At 34.1% G+C, this 18,743-nt stretch overlaps 1 protein-coding gene across 3 annotated transcripts; it reads left to right on the top strand.

The window, feature by feature from the left end:
• LOC111054467 (DNA-directed RNA polymerase II subunit Rpb4-like) lies at window positions 1–9,746 on the top strand. 3 transcript variants are annotated; one of them, XM_039443970.1, is made up of 4 exons: window positions 186–309; window positions 2,301–2,460; window positions 5,614–5,839; window positions 9,531–9,746. In XM_039443970.1, exons 2-4 carry the CDS (start codon window positions 2,420–2,422, stop codon window positions 9,726–9,728), a joined length of 465 nt encoding a protein of 154 aa, XP_039299904.1. In that variant the 5' UTR covers window positions 186–309; window positions 2,301–2,419; the 3' UTR covers window positions 9,729–9,746. The 3 variants fall into 3 exon arrangements, with proteins under 3 accessions (XP_039299905.1, XP_039299904.1, XP_039299906.1); XM_039443971.1 differs by lacking the exon at window positions 2,301–2,460 and having other exon boundaries at window positions 1–309; XM_039443972.1 differs by lacking the exons at window positions 186–309; window positions 2,301–2,460 and adding an exon at window positions 344–1,139.
• The last annotated feature ends 8,997 nt before the right edge of the window (window positions 9,747–18,743 follow it).

Raw genomic sequence — 18,743 nt, 5'->3', positions numbered from 1 at the left:
ACGTTTGAAGTTTGAAGACCAAAAGAAATGTTGAAATTGATCAATGAGTTGTAATCAAATTTTTCAAGGATCATTACTATTCATAAATAATCATACAATTGAATTGATCATAAAAAACAAGGTTTCATAGAAAACGGTTTATCTACTTTACGATTCTTTTGTTGCATTGTTGGTTAACCTGTGTACGCTTTCAATTTGCATTTTGCTTGGCGATCGTTGTACAGTAATCTTGTCTCTACACAATTTAAATAATTTTTATTGGCTTTGCTGCGATCCTTCTTTTTTAAAGTCAAGACATCTTATCCAAAGGTAATTCAATAACTCATTGTCTATAGAATCTTCAATTGAAGCATTATAATTCCGTATACTTTGATCTCAATCTCACATAACCTATAAGAAGTGCTTCAATTTCCATATTAGTTTTTAATAAAAACCATTCATATTTTCCTGAATTCCTTGAAAGGTTTTCTCTTAAATTATTTGAACCCATATTTATTGTATTATCATAGGTTTGTAATAGATTTTTCAACAAGTCTCGGCAAACGCTAGGCATGTCCGAGCAGGTTGGGAAGCCTCGGGGAACATCTGTTCATAGAGAAACAATAGCGTAAGAATAACAATTCTAAACAATAGCGTATATAATACTTATGTTATTGTTTCTCTATAATCTGTTATTAGGCTTATAAATTTCCAATACCTATCTAAATCATTGACCAGGCATTCCTATGTAGTGTGCGTTGTTAACACAAACTCTATAATAGTCATACTCTGTACATTATTAAAGATGCAAATGACCAAAAAAAATTGGCAAGAGTCGGCGAGATATATTATTGTAGTGTCGCCAAATTCTAGCAGCCGGCAACCATATTTTAACAACCTTACTAATTTCTCACTCGGGTCACCAGCCCGGCTGAAAATCTTGGTTTGTCTCCAGCGTGTTTTAAGCTAGATTCCCATCTTAAATCGATCTATAACAACAAGTAGGTTCAAATTTATAGCTGAACTACGTTTCATTCTGTTTGCGTTCACTATCATATTAGGGGCGATTTGATTATGGTCTTAGGCCTACTGATAAGCTATCGATGCGATACGTTGTGTGGTTAACCAAGAGCCGAACTCCTCTAAAAACTATTATTTTGGTATGTGTTTAAAAATTGCTTTATAGTTGTGCGGAATCCGCCTAAAGCTTTAGAAATATCTGTGTATAGATCTATCTTAGCTGTGCTTTTAAAATATTAAGTTTGTTTTTTGAGGAATAGCACAAGGTTACCTTATTTTTTCTCTCCCTATCATTTTGATGATGCACTTAAGCTGGTTACCAAAGTTATTAACAAAATGTTAATAACTTAATCCTTATAGATTCTATTAGATTGAACATAACTTATCATACACATGATAAACATATGTGTTTGTCAAGTTCCGTTCAATCTAATAGAATTTATAAGGATTCAGTTATTAACATTTTGTTAATAACTTTGGTGTAAACCCAGCTTTATTGTATCAATCAATAAAGAATAAAGATACACACATTTCTCATCATCTGTCTCATTACTCACGCACAATTCAAATGTTATTTTTGCTATATTATTCAGTCAATATCTAGCTCATCAAAATAAACATCAGGGGTTGCTCACCCAGTCATTTCAAAAATGTGTGGTTCCCACAGACACCAACTAAACATGTTATTTGTACAAATAAAGACCAGACAATGCTACAATTGTTTCTAAATAGGTTCTGCCCGATTTTGTAGATTCGAAAAGGCAACGGGCAGTGCAGACCTGATCCAAAACAGTCAAGATCACAGTCACCTAAGTTACAAGAGATTTTTTTCAATATTAGAAGACTTATACCCGGTTGCAGAGTCGTCACATAAAGATAAAATTAGGCATTTAACTTATTTATGAAGCCATAACTCCACTTTTCGTTGCACGGATGTCAAAGTAAACTATAGCTCTCAAAAACTAAAAACGCCCTATTAGACACATGATTTCGTTGCACAGTCGTCAAAAAGAGCTTATTTATGTCTCCAATAGCTAAAAACGGTCAGTTAAGTTATGGGCCCGAAGTCGTGCTGTTAAATCCAATATCTACTCCCGCCAGATGCATTTTAGAGTTGTGATAGGTAGCTTGTTTTTAAAGAAAAATCATCTGTATATAAGTAAATTATTTTTTCTCTCCCTAGTTTTTTCAAGTTGTTTATAACCTCCAAATCGCTGAATATGGTGAGAAATCTTGCCAAACACCAAGAGTCGACATATTGGTTATCAATTTTATTTGAGGTCTTTTGAGTCTGTTCACAGTGATGTCGATTGAAACTTTGCCCGATGCCAAGACATTGGTTGGATAGAAGCATGTACGGAAAAAAGTGAATAGAGCTGCAGTGTGACTTATGTGTGATGCTAATTCGAGATACAACTAAATGAGCTTCGGCAAACGACTGTACAACGACCAACCATTTATGTCAGTGATTTTAAACTATGGCTCACATAGCTATGATTGGTTTTATGTAACGACTCTGCAGCCGGGCATAAGGGCCGGTTTCCGAGCTCGGGATTTAGCTTAGTTCTAGACTTTGAACAGCTGGAGTCAGAAAATTCTGACTCCGAAACGGGGCGTAGTCGCAGTTCTTATGACAATCTTTATTTTCTCATTTCTATAATTGGAAACAAAATTAAACATTCCCAAATAATTCAAAATAGCTGAAACTTTACACTATTTTCTCTTTATTTTATTTTGTGTTCAATTTTCTAGTTTTTCGAAATTTAATTTAAATGTGACTATGACTACGACTACGCCACGTTTCGGAAAGCCAATTTTCTGACTCCAGCTGTTTGAAGTCTAGAACCTAGATGAATCCCGAGCTCGGAAACCGGCCCTAAACAATGCAACAATTCAGAATACAGAATAAAGACATGTTGATTACATGAAGCATTTGAGTTACGATTATTTACAGAGTACTGATACAATAGAAGGCAACTTTACTACATTAGCAGTAAATTCATAAATGTACTAGAAAGTGAATTTCCACTTAATAATTTCCGAAATAATAAACACAGAAAAAGAGCCATGGAGGCATGGCTAAACTTGAATTATTTCCAATCGTTGACTTTTATACAATAATCAACTTCATATTATAAATTATATTTTCGAACACTTCATACGCTAGATTCAAGTTTATATATTACATCCCTGATTAAGCTGATTTACGACTCACACTGGCGCACAAGGAATCTTCCTTTTGCCGGTGTTTTTGCCTCACCTACTGTACTTATGCATGTGATCATAAATTGAATCTTCATTTTAAAACTATTGTTTGTAATGTAAAGGATATCATTTCGTTATTATATCTAATTAAATAAATGTATGTATCTTGGTTTAAGTGCAGTAGCATATACTTATATTTATTTTTTGTAAAGCTTTTTTGTATTTTGTTTTTGGCAAATAAAATTCATTCATTCATTCATTCAATAGATTGATTATTGTAACAATACTTACTTTATACTTATCCAACAGTAATAATTGTTTCTAAAGAATTGTTTCTCACAGTCACGTACTAAACATTTTTCTTGTACGAATAAAGACTAAACAATGCCACAATGGTTCATAAAGTATTCCTCTTTGATTTTGTAGATTCAAAATGGCGGCGGGCAGTGTAGACCTGATCCAAAAGAGCCAAGACCACAGTCACCTACTAAAGATTCTTTTACAATATTAGAAGACTAAACAATGCAACACTTCAGAATACAGAATAAATATACATGTTGATTACATGAAACATTCGAGCTACGATTATTTACAGAGTACTGATACATGGTAGCTGTGCGCGTATTGACTGTGACTGTGAGGTGGTCTTCCTAAATCGTATACCACTTGTTTCCAGAAATCGTTTGTATTTCTCGGCCCTAAGTTTTCAACAATATTCCTCTTGAAATTAAGAGAACACAAAATCGACTTGTTTTTAAAACAAAAGTTCTTGGATGGCTCAGAGGTCTTATGCCGGACTATCTACCACTTCAATGTGGTTTCATATTAAAATACAGATAATGGTGGTTATGCATTGGGAAAATGAGCCGGATTTGAAAAGTGAGCATGGTTAGTGTGAATGTGTGAGTGATTGGTTGCCAATTTTTCTTTCTTCCTTCTTTTTCTATTTTTCTACTTCTCCAGAAATTAATAAATTATCAGATACTCATTCCTGCTCGCAGACGTAGAGTTTTTGTACTATCAGCAAGCAGTATTTTTCTATCCAAATTCACAAATTAGTCCTGATTTAGCATGTTCGAATTCTTGTCTGAAGTTATTGTTTAATAAATTAGACTTTTATGTAAGCCTACTTTATAATATAACTTATTACTCTAATATTGTTAAGCTGTATGATTTTATTTCTCATAATTTGTAAATATTGTGAATTGGATTGAATAAAATTCGAAATAGATTGATTACTGTAACATTACTTACTTTATACTTATCCAACAGTAATATTTGTTTCTAAAGAATTGTTTCTCACAGTCACGTACTAAACATTTTTCTTGTACGAATAAAGACAACAATGCCACAATTGTTTATAAAATATTCCTCCTTGATTTTGTAGATTCAAAATTGTGCCGTCAGTGTAGGACTGTCCCAAAAGAGCCAAGACCACAGTCGCCTACTAAAGATTTTTTTACAATATTAGAAGACTAAACAATGCAACATTTCAAAATACAGACTAAAGACATGTTGATTACATAAAGCATATGAGCTACGATTATTTACAAAGTACTGATACAATAGATTGATTATTTATTCTTTATTAAATAATAAAATAAACAAATTTTATTAACTCAATAATTTGGTTCAAACATAGAGTATTTTTAATAAAAAGAATAAGAAATAATAATAATTAAATATTGTTAGACATAGAACAATATCAATCAATTAATTATTTATTACAAATTTTATTAACTCAATAATTTGGTTCAAACATAGAGTATTTTTAATAAAAAGAATAAGAAATAATAATAATTAAATATTGTTAGACATAGAACAATATCAATCAATTAATTATTTTCAGTTATTCCTAAGTTATTGTTTACTCAATTTCAGTTCAGTCTTACAGTTTTAGAAACATCACATTTTTATCAAATCTCTAGTCAAGATCAACAGTTGGGTGTCACAAAACAAAGTCAACAGCTAAAATAATATTGTAAACAGACAATACAGACAGAAAACAAAGCACAGCAAACAAGAAACATACATTCAAAAAACATCCATATCACAGTTCAACTCAAGAATCACAGCCTACATGTCAAACTCAGTTTCATTCAGCAATAGAGTAGAAAGGTTTCTTCTCAAACACCTTTGAAGTCTAACTTATATTCATTGAAAGGAGCTATTCTTACATGGAGAGGTAAACTATTATATAATTTTATACCACCCACAAGCCAATCTTGTGTCTTTTTCAGTCTACACCATTGATTCATACAATAAGTACATCATCAAAATGATAGGGAGAGAAAACATAAGGTAGCCTTGTGCTATTCCTCTCCCGAATTTAGATAAGATTACACATATTGTAACAATACTTACCTAACACTGATAATTGTTTCTAAAGAAGTTCTCTTTGATTTGTAGATTAAAAATGGCGGCGGGCAGTGTAGACCTGACCGAAGAGGACGCAGCCGACCTGCAGTTTCCCAAGGAGTTTGAGAACGCAGAGACGCTGCTGATCAGTGAGGTTCATATGCTGATTGCACACCGCAAGCAGCAGAACGAGAGTGCCGAGGAGGAGCAGGGCTTCTCCAACGTCTTCCAGAAAACCGACACCTACACCGAACGATTCCGCAAGTTCAAAAATAAGGTACCAACATTTGTGGTTTGTCTTTTAAATTGTTTCCTTGATCCATTCATAATAATAGAACTCACTAGACTCAGAAAAATGTTGGCGTTCCACATACCTCATTAATGAAAAAGAGTTTTTACAGCTTTCTTGCTGCAAAGGCTTACTATAGAGTGAACGATTTCTGTAATTCCACTTATAAATTATTTCTGTTTTAAAGGCACATTGTATTAATTATCTCGGTTAAATTTTGTTCTCTAACTTTTATATTTTATTGATGTAAGGGTTCTTCCAATAGCTCATTTTAAATTAATTTCTATGACGATAGAAACCGTCCGCTACCGTCGCTGGCCTCGACTGACGCAGGACTCTCCTATCGTTTGCCTCGTTTGGTATCGACCCGTAATATCATAGATAAAAGATCGCATAAGAAGATATGCCATGGTATAGGACGTTTATGTTGCAAATTTCACTGTTAACTGAAACCGATAGTCCTAGTAGTTCTTTCTCGTTAAGCTATATGAAGCTGATAGTCTCTCATACTGTGCCGTTCAATACACTCTCACGCCGATAATACAGTAATAATAGACAGTTGTTGACAGTAATCGACATGAGTTAACAAAAGAACTCTTGAAATTTGACATATTAAAGACTTATGCCATGGTATATCTTCTTATCATTTCTCCATGGTAATATTGTCTGCATAGTAAGTTATCTCTCATCGAATCTCCTTTGAGCTGTCCGTCCACCTTCTTGTCGATATTTTTCATAGCAGAAGTTTCCTGAGTATTCGAGTAATTTTTATTTTTGTTCAATAATTAGTATGTATTCTAATTAAGTTTGTATATTTCCCCAGTATTTGAAAATGCTTCAATCACACTGGCGCTACTCAAAACGCAAAGCAATTCAATTCTGTTTTTGATGGCTGTTTTCACACGTAACGATTGTCGGCCGACATTTACCTTTCATGACACCCAGATTGGTCGTTTTCACACTAAACGATTTCTCGACGGAACGACACAATACAAAAAGCTCTCTGGTTTTCTGGTCGTCGATACGCTTACCCAATCACCCAATTTGAGAGCTTTCTGTCCTGTCGTGCCCTGCCTTCAAAAAATCGGTAAGGCTCAACTTACACTAACGCGACTCGGGTCGAGAAGAGACTCGACTCTAGTCGAGAGCATTGTGTTTGCAAATGGTGACGTCGAGGAGATTAGAATCGACTGGTCAAAGATCAAGAAATTTATTGGCCATAAAACAACATAACAAAATGTAAGCAATAGGCTTTGTCAATAATATGTAAAATATCACAAGGTAAGCTATATCAAACAATCAAATTTACACATACACATTAAAATATTCTAGGTACTCATTTACAGAATAGAAAGCTTCAGACTTGAACCATTTATCAACAGCAATACAAAACGTTTACAATGGTAACTGCTTAACATTATCTGGTAGAAGATTAAACATGCGAATTTGTAGATACTTTTCAGAGTTTTAGTCAATCTAACTGTAGGTCTAGTTATATCATCCTTATGTCTAGTGTAATGTGAATGTACAGAGATATTTTTATTAAAATTGGACAGATTTTTCTTAACAGAGATTAAATTATAATAGATATACAAACAAGGAAAGGTCATAGTGTCCCTGGTCTGAGTGTCACCATTTGGAAACACATGCTCTCGACTAGAGTCGAGTCTCTTCTCGACCTGAGTTGCGTAAGTGTGAGTTGAGCCCAAGTGTGAAAGCGGTCATTATCCTCCGATTGACTAATTCTCTCAGGGTGTCCACAGGACGGGAAGACCGGGAATTATACGGATCTCAACTGATTCGCAGTTTATCGGAGGACATTCTTGGTGTCGTGACGATTAATGTCGGCCGACTATCAGTTATTTGGACTCAAAATTGTGTGCGAATTAAGTTATCAGTTAAGTAACGTAAGTAACATAACCTTAAGACTGTGTGTTCCAAAATTAAGGTTTGAAGCAGTTTTGGGAAAATGCCTGTTGTTTTTACCTGCATTGTATTTGCATATGAATAAATGAATATTTGAAAAAGACCATCTTCACACTTATCGATTGTCAGCCGACATTCAGAATTTTCCTCTGATTGGTCAATTCTCACCAACAGCTGATTCTTAGCCAATCGGAGGACAGTAAATTCTGAGTGTCGGCCGACAAACGGTGAGTGTGAAAACGGCTATACTTGCTCACTCGGCGACGCAGCTTGTGTTTGGTTACGCTCAGACTATAGTGAGGTCCAGGTTATAATGGCAGCCCTTGATTAACATGGGTGTTGCTACCATTGTCTATCATTTGACAAAGCAGATAGCGCTATCCTTTTCTACCCGAAAAAATGATTGACTCAAGTATGTTGGAAAAATAGAAACATCTTCCAAATCATACAGTTATAATATTGAAATCCGTGATCAACGGCTGATCTATGACTTATTCCGCTTCTCTCATTGGTTACTGTGGCATTAGTTTCTGGTTTTTTATAGTGAGTTTGACGTTGTAAAGTTAGCACCTGATAATAACATTGGCTTGCTATTATCCTTGTCCGTCATTAGGCAAAGCAAATATCTGTAATTCTGCACGATTACCAGATCATTTATAGGTTATGAAGAAATATAATTAACTACCAGAATATTTAATATTACTATACATGACAAATATCAAACTATAGATACTAGACTAGCGTATATCAAATGTAGAAATGAGTATAAAATCGCTATAAGAGAGGCTAAAAGGTTACATAATAAGAACTCCATTGAAAACTCAAAAAATAAATGTAAGGCTGCCTGGAAGACAATAAATAATGTAGCCAAGGAATCAAGATGGACAATAACTATGCAACCGGAGACACTTAACAACTTTTTCATTCAGTCAGTTAGAGAAATCAGAGCCTCTGTGGATGGACCCAGCACTTTTAGAATTGATATGCAAGCAATCAACGGGCCAAGTTTGCCACAATGTTTCAATTTCTGTCAGGTGTTGCCTGAGTTGGTTATAAGTATAGTAAAAGGTTTCAAGACTTCGAGTAGCAGGGACGTCTATGGAGTATCTGTTAATTTATTGAAGGAGATAATTGATAGTATAGTGGACCCTCTGACTCACTGTTTAAACAAGTGTCTTAAGGAAGGAGTGTTCCCTGAAGAGCTGAAGAAGGCGAGGGTTGTGCCCATTTATAAAAAAGGTGACAAGAACTGCCCAAGCAGCTATAGACCTATTTCTATTGTTCCGGTCTTGGCCAAAATATTGGAAACGATTATGTACATACAGTTATCTGAGCATTTCGAGGAGTTCCAACTAATGAATGAGTGTCAATTTGGCTTTAGGAGGGGAAGGTCCACAGTGGATGCTCTTTAAAAAGTGGCGAGAAGGGTACTGCAGTCATTCGAGCAGCGAAGCTTCACTCAAGCCACCTTCTGTGACTTGAGTCGAGCTTTCGAGTGTGTAGATTCGTGGATTCTGCTTGACAAGTTGAGGTATTATGGAGCTGGGCACATTGCCCATTGCCCAATTCAAAAAGGAACATTTATGAAAATCTATTGCTGCGTTTCGCTGTAAATGCGTAACATATAAACATAAAGAGAAATGCAAAACCGTCGACTTGAATCTTTAGACCTCACTTCGCTCGGTCAAAAAAGTTTATTCAAATTATTTTAATTGTGAGAGAAACAAAATTTATTGTTGATTTTATTTTGAAGGAAACGATAGCAGCCGTGCGAAACCTGCTGACCCAGAAGAAGTTGCACAAATTCGAGCTGGCGTCGATTGCGAATCTGTGTCCGGAGACCCCCGAGGAGGCCAAGGCGCTCATCCCCAGTCTGGAGGGCCGATTCGAGGATGAGGAACTCAGGCAGATACTGGAGGATATCCAGACCAAGAGGAGTCTCCAGTATTGAGGAGCTACAGTTGTCAAGGTAATATACCTTTATTTAGATTATTACTGTGATCAACTTACCTTATTACAGTATTTGGCACCAGCTCCACGGGCAGTATTCTCTATTGTTATTACCTATTGTAATAAGTAATATTAATAGAAAGAATTTTTCTATGATGTCAGCTCATGAATCTTATATAGATAAATAGTGATATGTTAGGGATTCAATGTAATCACACCCTTAGTCTGTACGCAGCTCTACATTTATAGTGAGGTCCACGTTATAATGGCAGTGTACAATTGACAATACTGTTGCTGTCCTTTTCTATCATACAACAAAACAAATAGCGCTATCTCTCTCTCGCTTTGCAATGTTGTCCGTTTTCCAGAATATTTTATTTTTACTTTTGAGAGTGACTGTACAAAAGTAGACTAACAATTCTCAGCCGCCATTGTTTTTCTTCATTCTATCAAAATATTTGAGTACACAAGTCATATAATTGATTTAAAATGTATTTTTGAAACAATGAAATAATTTTTAGACATTACCGTCTATAGCTTTCTTTGTTTGGGGATCGTTCGGACGAGTTCGGTAGTTTTCGGCCGATGCAAGTTCGGACGAAAACGGTTCTAGTGGACGACCCACTTAGAGGTGCGTACAGATTTACGCACCGCGAACACGAGCAATTTTTTTCAGAATTTAATTATATCTGTATTTGAACAGAAACGGTAAAAGAGCCGGATATCATAATAATGTGATCGAATTCTGCAGAATAAAGTTTCTGAGTGATTGAACTGTCGTCGCTATGAAAAATAGAATACGCTAGTTTAAAACTTCCCGCTCATTCCAGTCCACCCAATAGCGCTACTTCGCGCTAACTTTTTATCCAATGAAATTTCAAATGTGCAAATAATATGTAGTAATGGTGTAGCCTACAATTCAAAACTTCCCATAATTTATATTCCTGAATTATAATGGGTTTTCAAGCCCTCAGGCGAGCAGGAAAAAGATTTTATAGGTAATTCCACAAAAAATGATTACATTACAGTTTCTGTAAGTACGGTATCTACGTTAATTAATGAAAAGGACCGCTCGACTGATTCCAAACCATTTTTGGTTTCAAATAATATGGTTAATTGCTCTTTTCAATCTAATACGCCTTTTTTGATCAACTTCACAGGAGATATAATAAATTTATCATCTCCAATAAAAAGGATCAACTTTAATCTCTTTCATCTTCTAAAATCATCTCAACAAAAATGAGGTCTGGGCGTATGGAATACACCCCCCTTCCCCGACGTTGACCAGTGCCTGTTTTTGACCCGAACAATATGGTACAGTAATCCTATGCTTAATAAACACAACTAAGGGCCAAGCCACATGAGTATATTTTCAGTCGGCACGACAGACAGGAAGCTGTCCGATTGGCAGATAGGGTTTGCGTTCGGGAATTGGCCTGATAATCAGCCAATCGGAGATATTTCTGCCTTGCCGACTTGTTTCAAACGCTTCGTTAGGCTTGGCCCTAACTCTATTTGGTCAACTACGGTAAGCATAGGCAACTCGGTAACACATAAATTGTCAACTATCAACATTATGATGTTGACTACAGCACCTTTGTGTTTTCATTATGATAGGTAATCGATATTTCTACATCTCATCAAACACTGTGTCAGAAGTAACTTAAAGATGCGTTTACACCAAAGTTATTAACTTAATCCTTATAGATTCTATTAGATTGAACATAACTTATCATACACATGATGAACATTATAAGTGAAGTCAAGTTTTGTTAATTCCGTTTCAATCTAATAGAATCTATACCGGTAAGGATTAAGTTATTAACTTTGGTGTGAACGGAGCTTAAAGCATTCCTTATTTCTCTTATTATTTTACTTTCTATGTTTCCTTAATATTTTATTCAACGATTAATTTATCCAGCTATAGAGGCTGAGATGCTTTAATTTTGGTTGTAAACTAAGTAACATCCAGTAGCTTTAATTAACAAGGCTAATTTCGATCAAGACCAACATATTCGTCACTATGGCCCAATGAAAATCGGCCATATATCGAATATAGAATAAAATATACGTTCTATTGAGTCGCATTTTTCTATGTTTGTACGTGATTGTGGTTGTACTGTATTTTATTGGTTGAAATTTAGCTTGATGAGTAGGCTACCATACCATAGTAGGAAATAACAATATTTTCTGTTCTATCCTCTATGGTAGTGCAATAGAAAAATGTAGGCCTGATAATAAATGTTATTCTATTTCTCTTTACTATTATTAGTAAGTACGCGAGTATAGTAGTTCGTAGTGGAAGAAGTACAGTTGGAGTGAAGCATCAGAACAATGCTCAACGAATAATAATTATGTCTTGTAGGCGAATATGTCTTTACTCATACTTCATAATTAATACCAAATTTGTTTTGGAAATACAAATGCTTCTGCAACTAAGATTATTGACAAGTAAATAGAACAAATGCTGTGGTTTTTGTAAGTTATGATGGATTCGTTGAAGAATCATACGATAGAATCATATTCTAATTACATTCAGACTCTTTTTGAAACAATAGTAGTGTTAATACAATGTTCTAAAACTAAATGGATATACGGTATACAATGGATAAAAAATATAAAATGTGACACTAACTTGAAAAGAAACCTTTTATTTCAAAGACTTCTACTATGGAACAGCTAGTGCTTTATTACAATAATGTACAATACGTAGGGTAACTAGTAGAAAAATGCACTATGATACAGGAATAACAAATTCCAATTCAAATCAATCTTATTCCATTTGAATGGTATCACATTTACTTTTGAGTGCAGGATTCGAAGGTTTAATAGATATGATCCCAATCAAGGTAACCGCCTTCAAAAGTCTTTCGCCATCATAAGCCAGTCTTCTATGTGCTGTAGAATGTTGTAAAATGTCAGAATTTGTCCTGCAAAACATTAAAAATCATTTAATAAAATAAGTTTGTATTTATTGCTGAATGAGCTTTTTATGAAATATATAATAGTAACAATATTATTTTCATTGGGTATTAGTAGTGCTGACATCAAAACTGAATTTTGAAGCTCAAGTGAAGGTAAATCTGAGAAGGCGAATCTGGGGTTGAACTTGGCATGGAGAGGCATTTTTAATAATGCTGAGGTAGACTTTCCAGCTAAATGTAAATGGTTTAAAGCTTGCGAAAGGGCTGTACTGTGTCACGGAGCTCAGGTATGGGATTACAGGCATATTACAATGTAAGTTACTAGGTTATTTTTAGGCTCATGGTTCAAACTGGTAAGGCAGGACAAAATACCTTATTTGATGGAATGATTAATTTATTTGAGATAAGATGTTTGTAATTTGTTTAAGTTCCTTTATTGTATTCCTTAATCTGAGTAGTTACTATCGCAGCATTAGGTATGATTTTCATGGGAGAACATTGTGTTGGTAATTTTATTTGATTAATATATATGAGCTTTTGTTCGGAATTAATAAATTTGATTTTTAGATAATAATTTGTTCTACGCATTTGTAAGATTTGTGTTTGACTGAAAAAAAATTTATTGAATTTTTCCGGCTAGCGATTGTTCAATCAAGCTGTAAATTGTATGAGTTTTTATATATATATATTGTATTGTGTAATCTTGAATAATAAAGCATACTTTATATTTATTCTATTCTATTATCTACATGCAAAAGTTTTCGCTAATGTGCGATGCACAAATTTTCTGTCCTAATGTCAGTACAACCAGTTTGAAAAAGCAAAGCAAGTAAAAGCAAAGCAAATCTCAGTATAGTGATATGTAATTTTTGAATAGAATGATTTATCATTCAAACCTATTTGTATACATTATTAGAAATTTAAAAGCCTAGAGATTGCAATAAAAATTCAAGTAAAATTTGAGTTGACAGGTGTTGAGGAAGCTAAAAAACTTTGAAATTCGATAAATTGGAAGAAATTAATGTAAAATAGTGGGAAGTAATTTTAGCCAATAAACCACATGTGTTAATTTCAGCAGAACTTACATAATAATGAAACAGGAAAAAATAAAAAATCTTAAATTATGTATAATATGTAACTTGAGACAAAAACTACCGCTTCCCATGCTTGAATCTGTATAATCAAAATGCTTGAATCTTAATATTCATTGAAGTGATTTGAAACAAATTTTTCTTCATCACAATATATGGGCAATGCTCAACCATTTGCATCAGGCAAATGCCTAAAATTGCATGATGTCCCATAATTTAAAATGTCAATAGTCAAGAAATCACATTGAATCATGAAATAGTTAACATATTTCAAGAAATTATTTCGATCCTCAAAGCTTTCAATTACTTGATAATAGGAGTAAAATGAATGCTTTGATTACTGCGACCTTCCTTGGTGAACGGGTCCGACCACATTATGACAGAGATGTTCTTGAGAATTGAATAGGTTCCTGGATTCATGGATTTGATAGCTTTTACCACAGCTAAACAGTCGGCAAGTTGATTTCACCTCCTTCTTCCGCTTTTATGATGCAGTACAATAGGTTCACCTGGAATCAAAATAATGGACAAAATCAGAAATCAATATTATAGTGTAATTTAGTATTGTAATTATGCTTTATTTGGAAAAGTAAATTATGCATTTTCTCCTGTAGGAGGCGAGTTAATAGTATGTAGCACACCGACTAAATTGTCATCACATTGATATAAGTTCATGAGACTATGTTCTATGATAATCACCCGTTAGATGCACTTCATTCCAGTATTTCCTAGAGGAGAGACGCGCATAAGGACACCTCAAGGATCAAAAACTTCATTCTTTTCAGCGCTCTCTTTGATATCTGTAAAATACTTATTTGCAGTAGTGTAGCGTGTCTTAATGAGTTTTCATATATATATATATATAATATTATATAATATATATATATATATATATATATATATATATATATATATATATATATATATTGTATTGTGTAATCTTGATAATAAAGCATTCTTTCTATTTATTCTATTCTATTTCTCAATGGACTTTTCCTACGTCGGACTTTTCAATTCACGTGAAGAAATGCAGATGATCGATAAAACTTCTTGAAACTGTAAATTCCAATTTATTTTTTACAAATAATAAAATGCAAATTAATTTAACAGTTCAATTGTAACAACATTGATATTTTTACATTTCCGAGTATGTGAAATTATCCAATTCAAGAGAACATCTTATTTAACTTGGTAATTTGAAAGGTTTTATTGAAAAAAGCTGTAACCAAGGTCTTAAGCTGAATAAAACCACTGAATTGAAAGTCAAGCACTTATTCTGATGCAGTATGTACGTTTAACATAGTGACTTCAGACTTTTAACATATCAGTGCTTCAAAGTGCCAGACGTTCAATCAGGTGGCATAATTCAGCTATAGGCCTCAGTCAGAACTCTTCACCCTAATATATCTCTAATTATGATGTATCCTCAATTGGACAATAAACGTGAGATTAATTTGGACAATAGGACAATCTAATTGAACAATAGAGACTTGGATGTGTAGAAACATTGAAATCACTACCTTCACAGTAATTCTAAAAACCTAACATCCTTTTTGGGACACTATATAAACCAATAATCAAGTAAAGTGAGGAACTACTTACCAAGGAATTGTGTCTTTCGGAAAGCTTTCTATGTGGTGACAGGCAGACATAAATGGCATTTTTATTTCTAAAAAGAAAAACGTATTAGTAGAAGAACGAGTTAAGTAGAAGAAATAATAATTAAAAAGATTGAATGCATCATACTAGAGATTAATCTACTCTCAATCCACATGAAATTTATATTGATTTTTATTTCTTAGGGTTGCATCCATTTTGCACGTATCGTATAGAGCACTAGCTGACTAAAGAGTGCAGCTTTAGTTGTCTTAGCTATCATGGCCGACATATTCCCTGTTTTGATAAGCCTAAAAGTTTGGTCAGAATGGACTCCCTACTTTCAAATCAGTGAAGAGTGCGCAGGTGAATAGTGGAATAAGAGTGGTGGTGTTATATGGCGGAAACTATGTCATTTTAAGTATTCATGTTCATCATGCAGTGGTAAGGTGAGCATCGAGGCTTTATTGTTGGAACGTTCTTTAAAAACAATGACAATGTGGTAGCGACGCAGATGCTTTGTGTAGGCGGTTTGGTTTGAATCTTCATGACAGTTCCTGATGCTAGAACCATTAGGAAATGGCTTACTACTGTATGGTCGAAAGGATCTGCACTTCCTAGAAAACAAGCTGGGCAACCTAAAAAAGGTGGGGTACCTGAAAATATCGCGGCAGTGAGGGCGTCCATTGAACAATCCCTATCGCGCTCTGTGCGGAAACATCCAGCTCCACTTGGATATCGTCCAGAAGGCAAGGCGAATTTTACACTTCGATCTCCATTTACACCCCTAAAAGATTATGGTTGTTTCAGACGACTGGTTAAAGCATACAGATGCTTGCAACGCACTCTTAACCTCTGTGCAACACGATACTATTCAGTGGTCTACAGATGAACCATATTTTCACGTCTCCGTCAGTAAATAGATAATGTACCAAGATATTGTACGAGTTTTAAAGGTGCAACGTTTGAGATGGTTGGGGCATGTCCAGAATGGAGCACTGCAGACTACCGCATAGTTGTTAAAAAGTAAAATGATTGGTACGCGTAGAAGAGAAGGCCCAGGAGGAGATGGCTGGAGATGTGAGTGCCGATTTGCGTGTTGGGCATCAGAGGATGGGAGAATGTGGCGGAGAGGAGAGACGATTGGAGGCGAATTGTGCAGGAGGCCAAGGTCCACATCGGACTGTAGTGCCAATGAAAGTAAGTAAGTAAGTAGGATCAGTAAATACAGGAAGTACAGATCCAGTCGACCATACAGTAGTAAACCATTCCTTAATGGCGTCGCATAGGTTCATCAGAAAGCCAGTCATGATGATTCAAACCAAACCACCTAAAAAAGGTTTAAAAGTTGCATTTTTCAGCGTTTTGATTCCACGCTCAAATCTTGAAAACAATGCATTCAACCGGCATAACTAACTATTCAAAAATGAAGCTTGATACATTCTCTACACTTTTTGTTTTGTGAAATTTTGTGATATTCCCAACAGTTCCCCAGATATTCGCTCTTGAAGATGTGTAATTGTTAAAGTAACAGGTTTTTATCCAATGTTTTGCTCTTTCAGGGCTGATAACTCTCCAATAATGCATCATAAAATGGGGACTTTTGATATGTTCTCCTCCTAACTGAAAAGTCAAAAATGTTGTTTAAAACATCCCCTCCAAATTCCTTTGTCAATTGGTCTATTGTTGCAAAAATGGATATTTCACACTCAACACTAAAGCTGCTGCAAAAGGTGTTGAGAAATTTGTAAAAGTGTGAAATTATACATCAAATTGAGGAGAATTTAATGCTCTATAAGCTCATAATCAACATGGATTTTCCCATAGATTTTTAAAAAGTTATGAAAGCAAAAATAGAAAAAAATTGGTGGCAAATGTGTTTTTTTTAATGTCACACCTTCAAGAGCGGATATCTCGAAAACTAGAGGAGATAAAAAAAAGTTGTAGAATGAATATTGGTAGGAGATCATGTAAGCTTAATTTGTTATATGATAGTTATGGTAGTCCTTAAGAATTGATACATATTTTTCAGTTTTATGCGAGAACCAAAAAATGGTAAATGGAAACCACAATTTTTATACTGGGACAAAGTCACCATAATTTTAACCTAAAATGACTTTCTAAATGATCACTATGTATAACAATTAAAATATAATAAAAAACAAAAATATATGTACTTGCCGATATTATAAGTCTTTTAGAAATGACTTTTCTAATAGGCTAAGAAGTTTTCAGACAACAAAATCACAAGATGAAGCAAGAAGCTAGATTTTATGTCGATAATTCAAGTAATATATCGAGATTTGACAAGATATTGATTGTAAAACCTAGATAATGATCAAGGCTACGGATATAATGTTAAACATCGATTTCGGATAACAGATATCGGAGATAAATGATTTGAATCTTTTTCCGCGACGTGGGTCAAAGTCACCCCGGTATTTTACAAAGGCGACTTTCTAGAAGTATCTTAAGCCTAGGTGATGAAAAATGATACAATATAAGTAGAGTTATGATAAATGAGGTTATGTAGAGTTCTTTTTTATTATTGTATTAACTAATGATAAGTTAATAGGAAAAATATCAAATAAAATAATCATTGCTATAGATCACAAAAAAGCTTGTAGTGCACCCAATAAAACACAGAAAGCGAGACAGGATAAGGGGCTAAGCTATCTGTGATAATAGGAAAACAGCTACCTTACAGGAAAACTTTATTTTCTATATGAAAACATAGCAAATCAAGTATGGGTGCCTCAGTAGGCTACCTACGTATACTTATTGCAAATGTTAATTAATTTCATTAGATTATTGGAACACATCAACTTATATTTTATAGCTTTTATAAAGTTTCTAGTTTTTAATGTTCCCGAAGACCTGGCATTACTGACAAGGGCTGAAGAAGTTAAATCATAAAGAAGTAAATAAACCATTTCACAAAACTTAAGTAGCTTACATCTAGTTTTAATAGGTTGATATTAAAGAAAACTTACTTGGTTGGTTTTTGATATTTCATTAGCTTCATTAACTTGAGCCATTCGTTCTCCACAGAAAACTCAAAATATAGATACGATATAGGCAGTAGTAATGATGATACGCAGGAAAGCAATTGCTATTGTTATCTGAAAAATAGTTTCCAATTAGGCCTAGCATAAATTAAATAAATATAGGCTAAGTGAATTATCATCAGAATAAAACTAAATAGCCAAAATAAGTTAAATCAATAAAATATGGTATGCTACTCTAGTTTTAAGTTTGATGTTTTTAATTAAAAACATTGAAAATATAAAGTTGTTTTTCTTATTATATTACTTTATGTGATACCCATGATTATAAAATAAAGTGATAAACAATGAAACAATGTTAATCAACCAATCTCATTCACAGTGAAACTTGCTTATTGTT

The sequence above is a fragment of the Nilaparvata lugens genome, unplaced genomic scaffold, assembly GCF_014356525.2.
Source record: "Nilaparvata lugens isolate BPH unplaced genomic scaffold, ASM1435652v1 scaffold2359, whole genome shotgun sequence".
NCBI classification, from domain to species: domain Eukaryota; kingdom Metazoa; phylum Arthropoda; class Insecta; order Hemiptera; family Delphacidae; genus Nilaparvata; species Nilaparvata lugens.
Note: the sequence above shows the minus strand (reverse complement) of the source record. Positions and strands in the feature narration are given on the sequence as shown.